Genomic DNA, 13459 nt, shown 5'->3' on the forward strand with positions numbered 1-13459 from the left:
TAATCTGGGCTGAGGGAGTGTCCCCACTGTATCCAATAGGGAGGCTTGTTGGACAGAGGTGGAAACCCAGCCAGTGACACACAGGCTTTTGTGACTATCTCAGTGGGTTGGCAAAGGAAAGTGGTGCATCCTGGGATACGTTATAAAAGCCAAGGACACATGTGGCAGAGGGTCTTTGGCCAGGAAGCCAAGTCCCAGAAGGAGGGTGATGGCTGTCTCCTCTTCTGAAGCTGTGGAAGGTGTTCACGGGCAGTCGGCCTGGTGAACCAGAAAGTGTGGCTGAACCCAGAGGCCCAGTGGAAGCTGACTGTGGAGTTTGGAGGCAACGGTGACTCTGGAAAAACAGTGTCCATGAGTACAGAGGAACTTGCATAGGGGTCTGCCAGGAAGAGGGACCACTCCAGTGGCTAGAGTCAGCGGACAGGTGTCAGCACACAGGGGGCAGTTCTACATATAAAACACTCAAATTATTGAAGCTCTGTGTTATTAATAATTGTTATACCTACCTTATTCATGCAAGCAGTATAAGTACCTGAATTTGACTTGGTATCAACCTCTTCCAGTCCCTGTACAACGGAGGGAAAGGGGAAGGGGGTGAGGAAGAAGCAGCACAAGGAGCCAATCAATTGTGTTGAAGTGCTCATAGGAGGACAGATGGGGAGTAAGATGATCTTATGAGTCTGCTGCTTCTCCTTTCACTTGTTCCATTTGGGTGGAGCAAGTGTTACTGAACTGCAGCAGAGAAAAATCAGGTCTCCTTTCTTGCATGATGGGGATGTGCTGTGTGGCAGTCCTGTGTAAATCTTAGCACTGGGTGGATAAAAATTCAAATAATAATTGTAATAATATTTAATAATAATATCTCGCGCTTGTACTTCATTATGTCAGAATATTTATACTGCTCTGAATATAGCAGTGTCTATTTATGGTTAATAAGCAAAGATCTGTGCGGTAGGAGAGTCTCCGCTTATTTCCACAAATCAATATGTAGTGAATTCTTTTTAATTGATTAATTTCTTTTTAAAAGCATATACCAATCTTAGTGAGTACAGTCTACAGTATGGAATATATATATAAAATATTTATTCTCAAGACATGTAATCTCAATATATGATCAAACAAGAAGTGACACAAAAAGATAACTCTTACATAAAAATACTAACTTCAAACAATCAATGCAATGATGAAAGTGAAACGAAAGCAAAATTACCATTTCTCCAGGTATAGTATAAGCCATAAATGAATGTTCTATATAAACAGACCACAATTGTCTGCGAATCACACGGCCGAAAGTCATTCCACTGCAGATGGAGTGAGAATAAGCCATGCAAAATGGAAGACTAAATTTGCAATAATGCGGTAAATCTGATATTAATAAAAATGTATAAAAACAAAAATCAGCTTTTTAGAGAAAAATCTACCATGGTTTATACGGCTGGGATTGTAATCTTATTACCCTTAAATATGCAATATAAAACATATAAGGAAGGAAATAAACAATATTGAATAAAATCAAATAACACAGCAGGATTATATTTACCACACTTAAGATGGCAGCTAGCTTCAAATGGTCGTTACCAGAGTCTTAAGATGGATGCCAGTGAGGGAGGAGTTTCGTTTGGCGTCCCTCAAAGTTTCAGATGAATGATGGATGATGGAGTATGTCTGGATGAGTCTATAGATGGACGTAGTAGCGTGTGTGATGTAAGTGTAAGGTGTGTTGTCAGTAGTGTTGTGTAATGTCATGTGTGTCTTATCTGGGTTGTCTTTTATATGGTATGAACAAAGGGCTATAAAAATTACCATAAGTTAAACCCAGAGGGATGAAACATTATCCCCATTGGTTGGGATATTCTATACCTTAACTGGTGAGGTCAGAGCCACACCTCTCCTGATAATTAACCCAATGTATGATAATAAAATTAAAGGATGATTCCTCTATATTTAAGAGTAATCACAAAACACAACATAAAACTTTGTCCATACTCCAAGTACATACATAAATGTCCATCTGTATCTCCATCATTCACCTTGGCAAGCAATGCTATTTCAATTACTATATTTTTAATACAATATAATATTTCTATATGGGAATATCTGAAATATCCCAAAACTGCATTTGGTATTTCGTCTACAGGAGGCAGTATTGCACTGTTCATTAAATTTCGTGCTTAGAATACGTCACAACACACAATGGCCTACTATTAAAAGTGACCTTATTGACCTGTTGGCTAGTGAAAATCCATTACTTATTTGACCATGCCATAGGCTGTCAGACATCTCGTCTAGGACTGGTATTTATGATACCTTTGAACACTTAAACACAAACTTCTCTGAAATTAGGTAATTAGTGACGAGATACATATGTTCTTACAATTAAAAATAATGTATTCTAAGTAAGATTACCACTGTAAGAATATAAACCCAAAATGTGATTTAACATTCCTAAATATATATGTATATGCCTACATAATATAATGACACAATTATGGCTAATATCTTCACACACATAATGATGTATCTTTTAAAACTTATAGATTAAATGTACCTATTGTTCATCTTTAAAATACAGACAATTAAGGAGATATCACCCCCTTAACATAGCGTCAGGCTGACTGAGTCTTATCTAAAAGAACGTCAGTTTTCCACTTATTTATGACCACATAGATACAAAGACCTCTGTTGAAATTATAAGACCCTATTGTAAGCTTGTAAGAGACATTTTGTTTAACAAGTACATATGAACTCTCCTTCACCTTAAAAACAAGATGGAAGTTAAACTGTTCAGAATCTTATATGCATAATATGGAATATACATGGCTTTTTAAATAAATTTTTTTTACCTATTATTATTTTAATCACCCCCCAATAATCTCGACATATCGATAGGTAAAATGGCTTCCATATATCATTTGTGCATTTAGCCTGGAGTTCAGCTTTAGGCCCCTTGAACATGTTGCCATCTAGGCGTGTTCCATTCAAGGACGGGTGCAGCATCCTGCCCTGCTGCCTGCAGGAAAGTCAAAATCTATGGCAACCTGTAGTTGGATGGGGCTGTTTGCTGTACCGAGTGGCACCTGTATTTACTGTAGGTGCTTGTGTGTTCAGGGATGAAGGTCTGGAAACAGGTCTTCTTAGTTCCCCCATAGGAGAAAACACTGTTTTTAAATTGACAAGAAGGTCAATTCCTCTGATTCATCTCTTTGCCATAGCAGAAAATGGTACTACATTTATTTATTGTTTTTGTTTATAATATTGTTTAGAAAATTACAGATCATGTCTGGCTAAAATTTTTTTTGTTTTTTTGCTGCTAAATAAATTCATATTTGGTATATTTCTTCTGTAACTCTTTTTTTCTGTGACTGTGCATTCATGACTATTTCATTTGGTTTGTCTTTTATAGGTGATATTCCACCAATTTTCTCTTACGGTCACAGTGTTGGCAAGTCAGTGACTGGTGGGTATGTCTACCGAGGCTGTGACTCACCAAATTTAAATGGCCTTTACATCTTTGGAGATTTCATGAATGGGTAAGAATTGAGGCAATACAGTCTGCAGATATTGTAATTATACCTATGTCACCTATTCCAGGGAATCAAAGGTGAGATCTTGGCTCAGTCAACAAAGCGGTTGTCAGCACTTTAAAGGCTGTGAGTCCACCTCCGCTGAACATGAATATTTCATTTTTGAGTGGTTTTGCTTTCCTTTGTCTTTCAAGTTTGTAAGTTAGTTCTTATTTTCTCAAAGTGAACCTGTGCTTTTCCCATGCCCATACCTTTCCTATAAGCCACCTTTTCTCTGTTCTTCTGGTTCTGAGTGTGAGGAGCAAGAGACTAATTTTCCATCCTTCCATGAGGAAACGCCGGGTGCCTTCTCTGCCATTATGCATCAATGTTGTTAATCAGGGGTGGGGAGAGGGTCCTATTTCCTGTGTAAGTTCTGACCAGAACAACAAGAGCTTACACAGGGCTTCTACTCTTTACTCCTATGGGTGAACATGACAGGGGAGCAAAGGGACCTAAGTATAAGCAGCTCTAGGGACCAGCATTTAAATTAACTTGTTGATTTGCCCTGGATGGGAAAAGCACAGGTTCACTTTTAAAATTGGCAAATTTTGGTTATTTTGAAAGCAAGAGCATTCAGTAAAGAAATTCCGCGCACCAACATCTTTAAAAGTGTACATTTGTGTGGGGGAGTGTAACAAAATGTAACTTTGCAGTGGACCCCCCTACCCGCCCTGCACTCCTAAATGCTTGTTTAGCTTGTTTAGGTGTTTTGCGTACCTTTTTCCCCGCTCTGACAGGCTAATCAATGCATCCACTCTAAGCAGCTTCAGGTTGCAGTTGCAGGTTAACCTTTTGTGTACAATGCAGGGCTAATGGCCCTGCACTGTGCGTGATGACACAGAGGCACTGCCCACAGTCCACCCACAGCCTTAAGAACAGTGCTGGAGCCTGCTGGACCAATGGCTAGGGTAAGTAATACACCTAATCCATGCACCCCTAGAATAAATTAGCATTTAACCCTTGCAGAGCGAGGGCCCACTACAAGGGTAGGCATTAGCCTAATTCACTCAGGCATATTTAAATTATAACTAAAGGCAAAACTTTTTTTTAGTTTTGGATAGAATGGAGAGGGATTGGAACCTTGTCAGTTTTTTTGCTTTCTGTGTCCCATTTAAGGAGATTCACCCTCTCTATTTGTCCTGTTTACCATTTCTTTAAAAATGAAAGTAAAAGAAAATCCCAAATTCTGAGTTTTCCCCAGAAAAGCAATAGGGAGGAAAACTTTCAATGGGGGCACTAGTCCTGCTGACCTGGGGGGTCCCAAGGGAATTCCCTTCATTTGCTGGGATTTCCTCTCACTTCTTATTTGGCTTTCGGAGAAGTGAAGGTAAATCTCAATGGGACACAGATGGCAGAAAAAAATCTGCCAGGGGTTATAACCCTCCCTTACTTTATCCAAAAAAAAGAAAAAACATTTTGCATATAGTTCTACTTTAAGTGAATGCCTGTGAAAGGACCATGCTTGCCCCGCATGGGAATGCAAAGGTGTCTCATGCATTCCCATGCAGGCAGTCCCTGGGCTCAATTCATAAAGAGTTGTCTTACTCTTAAAATCTGAGATAAAATAACCGTTAGCTTTGCTCAAACATTTTTTTGCAATTCACAAAAAACGCTACTAAAATAAAGCATTAGTTATTTCATAAAAATGTAAGGTATTTTACTCATGAAACTATGCTGTAGTTTATCTCACACAATGCCCAGTGGAATGTATACAGTGGAGAAGGATAACTCGTGAGGTAATAGTGAATTTAAATTTTTAGCATCTCATGAGATAATTCGAAAAAAATGTGTCACATGATTCAATTATCTCATGAGATATTCTTTAGTGAAATGAGCCCCATTCATGTCACTTGAGGCACAGCCGCTGGTCCAAATTTGACAGCTTTGTGGGTATGTGGCAGTGTGGAATGCATATGGTGTGTGTTTGTGGACCCTCATACACTGGCACCCAAACGGTATTCAAATTGGGAGCAGTAGCTGTGTCCATGCAGTCGCTGCATCCAGTGGCGGCTGGTGAAGTTTTAAGATGGGGGGGCGCAAGACCCCGCCCTTTTAATTTGACCCCTCCCATTTCTCAGAAGCCACACCCCTTATAGACTCCACCCATTTTGTCCCCTGTATTTTGCTTGCGTGAACAAATTCTCCCAATATATCACATATTAAGGGGTCCATCAGTACTAGTATATCCTATAATAGGGAGCAGGGGCCCTATTATGGGATATACTGTGAGAGACACCCTATTATGGGATTCACTGACTGAGAGTGGCACAAACCCCACAGTACAGACCCCCTAGCACAAACCCCACAGTACAGACCCCCTTTCAATGTAGTGACAAGCGTACAGGCCCCCTTTCAATGTAGTGACCAGTATACATGTACCCTTTCAATGTAGTGACCAGCGTAAATGCCCCTTTCAATGTAGTGACCAGCGTACATGCCCCCTTTCAATGTAGTGACAAGCATACAGGCCCCCTTTCAATGTAGTGACCAGCGTACATGCCCCTCAATGTAGTGACCAGCGTACATGCCCCCTTTCAATGTAGTGACAAGCATACAGGCCCCCTTTCAATGCAGTGACCAGCATACATGCCCCTTTCAATGTAGTGACCAGCGTACATGCCCCTTTCAATGTAGTGACCAGCGTACATGCCCCCTTTCAATGTAGTGACCAGCGTACATGCCCCTCAATGTAGTGACCAGCGTACATGCCCCCTTTCAATGTAGTGACCAGCGTACATGCCCCTCAATGTAGTGACCAGCGTACATGCCCCCTTTCAATGTAGTGACAAGCGTACATGCCCCTCAATGTAGTGGCCAGCGTACATGCCCCTCAATGTAGTGACCAGCGTACATGCCCCTCAATGTAGTGACCAGCGTACATGCCCCTCAATGTAGTGACCAGCATACATGCTCCCCTCTCTCTGCGACGGCGGGCGGGAAGGACGTGACGCCGGGGCAGTGCACCACCCCCACGCGTCACGTGACCAAAGGACCGTCCCGGGATGTCCTCCTGTGATTGGTCCAGGCTGGAGTCTGGACCAATCACAGCCAGGAATCCACGAAGTGGGGGTGTCCATGCGCTGTGCCTTGCGCCCAGGTTACGCCCCCAGAAGGCAGCCAATCGGCGCCTCTTCTGGGTCGTAACACCACCCCCCCACCCCCAGCCTCCACATAGGCCGGCAGCGGCGAACTCAATTTTTTTTTTTTTTTGAAAACTTTATTGCTTCTTTTGTAATTTCTTTCTTTTTTTTTTTTCTTTTTTTAGGGGGGGCGGCGCCCTGGCGCCCCCTATGGACCGGCCGCCACTGGCTGCATCCCAGTTGGCATAAATGGGACTGCCAGCACAGGGATGCACTTGCTGGAAACCGCAGCCCTTGTGTGGGCGTACACTTAAGTATGCCCATGTGAACTAGGCTTTTGTCCCATTCCCAGAGTTTAGCTTGAAAGTTTTTTTCAGGGAGTGCATCTGCTTTAAATTCAATCTACCTGTTGATCTTGCCCTGTAAACCTAACTCTAAACCACATGGGAAACTGATGTCATTGTGATGAAAAACTCTACTAATGTGGTTATAAATATTTAAATGGCTATATTAGCTGAACATTTTATTGTCTATACTAAACTGAACATGCTAAATATTTGGTGCTGGAACACATTGTTGTGAATGTTCTGAGGGTCAAAAAAACGAAATCTTTTACACAATTCACACATCAAAATCCACTTGGGAACCCCAGTGATTCGATCCTCATCTCCACCCATTTGTTAAATTATGCTCCATTAATGGGTCCTCCCTAAGGTAGGAGACAAATACTTGGGTCATCCATCTGTAGAATATAAATGTTTCTTTGTTATAACGAGTTAACATTATGTTTTTCAGTCGACTTATGGCATTGCATGAAGATGAGAAAACAAATAAATGGACAAGGCAGGATATCTGTATGGGAGACAATTCAGTCTGCGCTTTCCCAAAGCTAATAAACAAATACACCAAATACATAATTTCCTTTGCAGAAGATGAAGCAGGTAACTTATTAAACCGACTAAGCTAAACCATTATGACATTACTGTCTCAATAACCAAATCAGACTTTCCTTCTTCTCTAAGAGAAAACAAAATGTGTTGGTATAGCCATCATGTGGGCAGGTTGAAACAGTTAGTTAGGTGCTGCCCGTGAGAGTTAATTTCATGCCGGGTTCCTGGCCTTTTTGGCATGTTCCTGTCTGGGTCCGGCCCCTGGTCCTGTGTGATATAAATTGGGTCAGTGGTCCAGCTCAGAGAGGTTTTTTTGGGAAAGAAGGGAGCAAGTGCAGAGTGTTACAGCCCAGCTGTGGGTTGTGAGACAACTTTGGGATTTAGATGCAAATTGGGACCTGGAATACTGTCCACACGTAGAGACTTTTAACTTGGGTTCACCCTGAAGACACCAACATTGGAGTATGCTTCTGATGAACTTATACTTATGCGAGAAAACCTTTGAAGCACTATGATTGCTGCAATGCACTTTTGCAGGTACATAAGCTGGTAGTTATAGTTAGGGAATTAGGAATAATAATGCCTTTATCTGTTGGGCTATGAAATGTCTATTTTGAACTTTTTCAAGTAAAGTATTGAACGTTGTCAATGCCTGGTCTGAAAATATTAAAGAGGTGTATTGCAAGTAACTGGCACACACACAGTTAACCAGTGGGTCTTAATACATTGGGTATGAAGGTAGAGCAGTGTTCCTCAACCTTTTTTCAGTCAAGGTACCCTTTAAAAACATGCACATTTTCAAGGCACCCTATTCTTAAATGTAAAACAACTAAGTTAATAGTTTTACATAATGCAGCAACATCCACACATTTAGGAAACTCAATGTTAGAGGTGATTTATTCTTCCAAAGCAAATACACCTTTGCACACTGGTACTGACTAGTATTTCAACGTTTCGTTTCTCTCCTTCATTCAGTTATTGTGACCCCAATGCTGACTGAGAAGGACAGGGGAGGGGCAAACATGGATGTTGTGCAGGCACCCAACGTCCTCTTTATCAATGGATGCCCAAAGCATTGTGTACAGACAAGATGTTGGGATCGAACCAAAGGAATGACTCTTTATTGAACAGAAATACAGGCTTTTTATACACTTGAAAAGTAGGTCAGTCACTACATGAACAATAAACCCAAATATTTACCAAAAACATCACATGATGGTTTAGATAATGAGGTAGTAAAGCTGAAACAAGGTTAATCCCATCATAGGAACCTCCAAGAGTTAGTCAAATTAGCTAACAAACAGAAACAATAGGTGAATGGAAATTCATATCTAGACAATGCATAGGAATCCCAGACTCTCTGGCAACAGTATTCAAGAACACCCAGGGCTGTTCAAATCTCATTAAACCAGTTTTCTTTTCACATACATCTGCTTACTAAGTTTCAAGTTGGCAGAGACCATCTTGCCTTCCTTGACTGTTAAATGTAATAATGTCCTCTTGCATTATACTGTATACAGGACATTTTCAGTGGCTGCTGGTGCTTAATTTACTTGGGGGGGGGCAGCCCACAGCCCCCCCAGCCAGCCAACCATATAACCCCCATCGCTCTATCGATCGATTGCCTGTCAGGCCCCCCGCAAGCCCTTGCACTTACCCCATGCAGGTGATGTCTTCACCCCTGCATCTCCTCTCTAGTCCTGGCAGTCGATTCTCCTCCCGGCCAATCAGGAGTTAGGACCCACGGCCAATCAGGACTCAGGACCCGCTTCCTGATTGGCCATGTGGAGAAACAGGGAGACATTAGTGAATATTAATTTGCTAATGTCCCACAACTGGGTGGGCTTTGGGCGCAGTGTTCTGCGCCCCAAGCCCACCCTTTTTTAAGCCAATTAGAGCCTCCAGTTCACTTACCCCATGCAGGTGGCGTCTTCACCCCTGCGTCTCCTCCGTAGTCCTGGCAGTCGATTCTCCTCCTGGCCAATCGGGAATCAGGACCCGCTTCCCGATTGGCCATGAGGAGAAACAGGGAGACATTAGCGAATATTAATTCGCTAATGTCACACAACTGGGTGGGCTTTGGGCCCCGAGCCTACCCTTTCTGAAGCCAATTAGAGCCTCTGGTTCTAATCATGTGCTTCTAAAAAAAAAAAGTCCCATTGGAATCCATGCGTCCGGTGCACTGCATGTACATTAGGGGCCAGGCGCATGGACGGGCCGCCACTGGACATCTTCCTAAAAGCTTGTAGCTCCCTCGAATGCCAGGGCCCATAGTTAGTAGGCAAGAGGCTAGCCTGCAGTCCCCTCCAAAAGCCCCTGTCCTGGTTGGGTCTGTCACAATATTTATTTAGTAAGGGCTAAACCTATGCGCTACCAATAGAGAGAAGGACACGGAAATGAGAGAACAGAGGATGAATGGAGCACCAGAAATCTGCAGCCAATTCTTTAGTGTCACCACATACAACAAAGTTTAAAGAGGAATAGGAGAATCAGCGCAAATATTCTAAATACGGTGAACCATAAATAAAGTACATGTATAAATATATACATATAATATTTCACCTTCTAGCACTGTGTGCACTTTTTGCACTTTATTTTGGGACTGTTATTTAGTAACATCATTACACTAATCACAGTGTATATATTCAACACTTGTAGTTACGTTCAATACTATCACTTATTTGTCACTGTTAATGGATTTATTTTTTCCATTGTGCAACTGAAGAGTCACAGTGGTTTGCTCTTCATAAGGCATTTTATGATTTTTTGTCACCTTTTGCTATTTTATTTTTATCAACACCTGATTGAATTCATTATATTCAGTCACTCGTGCAATTGAAAAGTCACTTTGGTTCACTCTTCACAGGATATTCACTCAGTTGCAAATTAAATAATTTGTAATAGATTTTATATGGATCACCTTTATTACACTATCTATTAGCACTGTTATTTCATCTTATCTATTGATATTTATTTGGCACATGAGCACTTTGGCACCTTTATTTCATCATATTTTAGAGGATTGATGAAGATTTTACATTTTATATATTTATCTATTTATACATGTACTTTATTTATGGTTCACCGTATTTAGAATATTTGCGCTGATTCTCCTATTCCTCTTTAATATTTATTTAGCAGTTTAATTTAAATGGCATAAATATTTTAGGCCCCTTAAACTTTATAAAATGGGCAGCAACCCCCAGTGACCAATCACATGTATGTGCACATAGAACGAAACTTACTTTTTCTTTTATATTCTTTATAGGGGAACTGTATTTTCTGTCAACATCGGATCCAACCTCATTGTCCCCCTATGGAACCCTGTACCGTTTTGTAGACCCATCCAGGTTGGTATCTATAGAGAATATTTAGTACTTAATATGTACTGTTTGAGTTATTAAAAATTCAAAAACATTTGTGACGTATTATCTTGATCGAGTTCAAAAAGTATAGATGCTGAATTGCAGTTACTTGTCACTACAATATGTGCTCATATATTTGCAATCATCTGACTTGCCTCAGATGTAATGTATCTCCTAATACATGTATACATCTATAGTGGACATGTACACTCTATGTAAGTGCCCAAAGAATTAATCATATTATATATTTTATATTCTTAGCAGGGTGTTACTTTAGATTGAAAAAATGAAAGTGCGCTGATTAGGTATTGAGAAGCTGCTACCTTAGAGCTTGATAGTGAACTTGATAGGGATGGGTGTATCAGGTGCGCTAATCAATAAGGTGATGATTGAAATAGATCTTTTGCAAGGTGCAAACAAGGGAAGGATTTTAAACAAACCAACCGTGTACTGAAAACATCAAAAATAAAGGTGTACAACAAAATGTGCTAATGACATTAGAAGGGTTGTATAAAACACAAACATTAAACCACAGCAATCACAGTGAAAACATCAATGTGTGTCTCAGGTGTGCATGGTGATGTATAAAGTCTCAAGTGATATATAAAAATAGTCCAGTAAATTTGTTGTGATGAAGCCTTAAACAGAAGAGGTGAAGATCATGTGACTAAATTCAATGTCCCACCACCAGCGTAGCTTCTTACCAAAAAGATGAGAATTTAGGGCATATATATAAGTGATTCCGCTCCAGAGATCAAACACCAAAAAGGTTGGGAAGATGTGACCCCCTAACACCATCCAAGAGGAGTGGGGATGTTGAGCCTCTTACCAAATCAATGAATGGGTAGAGCTGTAAATCAACAGACACTTCTCCCTTCCAACACGGTAGGTGATGGGTCTGTCTCTGGTGGGTATTCACTGTTCTTAACCTCACTTTTTTTCTTGTGGTCTTCAAGCTAGTACAGTCACCAATACTGGACCAAGCAGGAAGTCAGAGACCGGAATATAAAGCATGGAGACGGTAAACAGGACTTAAACTGCTCTGCACTCTCTCCTCTAACTTTTAACCTCTGTCTGTTGATTTACAGCTCTACCCATTCATTGATTTGGTAAGAGGCTCAACATCCCCACTCCTCTTGGATGGTGTTAGGGGTCACATCTTCCCAACCTTTTTGGTGTTTGATCTCTGGAGCGGAATCACTTATATATATGCCTAAATTCTCATGTTTTTGGTAAGAAGCTACGCTGGTGGTGGGACATTGAATTTAGTCACGTGATCTTCACCTCTTCTGTTTAAGGCTTCATCACAACAAATTTAACTGGACTATTTTTATATATCACTTGGGACTTTATACATCACCATGCACACCTGAGACACACATTGATGTTTTCACTGTGATTGCTGTGGTTTAATGTTTGTGTTTTATGCAACCCTTCTAATGTCATTAGCACATTTTGTTGTACACCTTTATTTTTGATGTTTTCAGTACACGGTTGGTTTGTTTAAAATCCTTCCCTTGTTTGCACCTTGCAAAAGATCTATTTCAATCATCACCTTATTGATTAGCGCACCTGATACACCCATCCCTGTTACTTTAGATTCCCCTTTAGAGCTCAACCCTCAATTGTATTTACTTGGATATAAAGCCAATGGTGTAAGGAACGCAGTCTGAACAGGTCTAGGGAAGAAGACTATAAGTGACATTATGAGGTGCTCTCTGCATTCTGGTCTCAGTAATTATCACTGTAAGAGGATTAAAGCTAAACTCCAGACAAACATCCAAATACTTTTTGAATTACATATAGGAATTTTTCTTTTTTTTACCAAAGAATTTGTATTACTGTTCATCCTGTCCTTCCTGTCCTTACAAAAATTAGGCATTCACAGGATAAAGAAGTAATGTCGGCCATTCCAGGCCCCAAAAATTAGCACACATGCGTTTACCTGACAGCTAAGAACGTTGTATTCTGTGGCTGAAGGTACATTAGGCATTCACAGGATACAGAAGTAAGTGTCGGCCAGTATTGGCCCCAAAAATTAGCCCACATGTGTTTACCTGACAGCTAAGAATGTTGTATTCTGTGGCTGAAGGTACATTAGGCATTCACAGGATACAGAAGTAAGTGTTGGCCAGTAGTGGCCCCAAAAATTAGCCCACATGGGTTTACCTGACAGCTAAGAACATTGTATTCTGTGGCTGAAGGTACATTAGGCATTCACAGGATACAGAAGTAAGTGTCGGCCATGAAAGGCCCCAAAAATTAGCCCACATGGGTTTACCTGACAGCTAAGAACGTTGTATTCTGTGGCTGAAGGTACATTAGGCATTCACAGGATACAGAAGTAAGTGTTGGCCAGTAGTGGCCCCAAAAATTAGCCCACATGGGTTTACCTGACAGCTAAGAACATTGTATTCTGTGGCTGAAGGTACATTAGGCATTCACAGGATACAGAAGTAAGTGTCGGCCATGAAAGGCCCCAAAAATTAGCCCACATTGGTATACCTGACAGCTAAGAATGTTGTATTCTGTGGCTGAAGGTACATTAGACATTCACA

The 13459-nt window shown here is 40.9% G+C and overlaps 1 protein-coding gene across 1 annotated transcript in view; it reads left to right on the forward strand.

The window, feature by feature from the left end:
- HHIPL2 (HHIP like 2) overlaps positions 1–13459 on the forward strand; it is a gene marked incomplete at both ends in the record, with an annotated part of 85044 nt that overhangs the window by 49782 nt on the left and 21803 nt on the right. The window contains 3 exons of the mRNA XM_082250983.1: positions 3404–3530; positions 7442–7587; positions 10805–10886. Of these exons, the coding sequence (XP_082107109.1) occupies positions 3404–3530; positions 7442–7587; positions 10805–10886 (355 nt within the window). The remainder of the gene's footprint in view (positions 1–3403; positions 3531–7441; positions 7588–10804; positions 10887–13459) is intronic.

This window comes from Pelophylax lessonae (assembly GCF_965119305.1).
Source record: "Pelophylax lessonae genome assembly, chromosome: 3".
Taxonomy (NCBI): domain Eukaryota; kingdom Metazoa; phylum Chordata; class Amphibia; order Anura; family Ranidae; genus Pelophylax; species Pelophylax lessonae.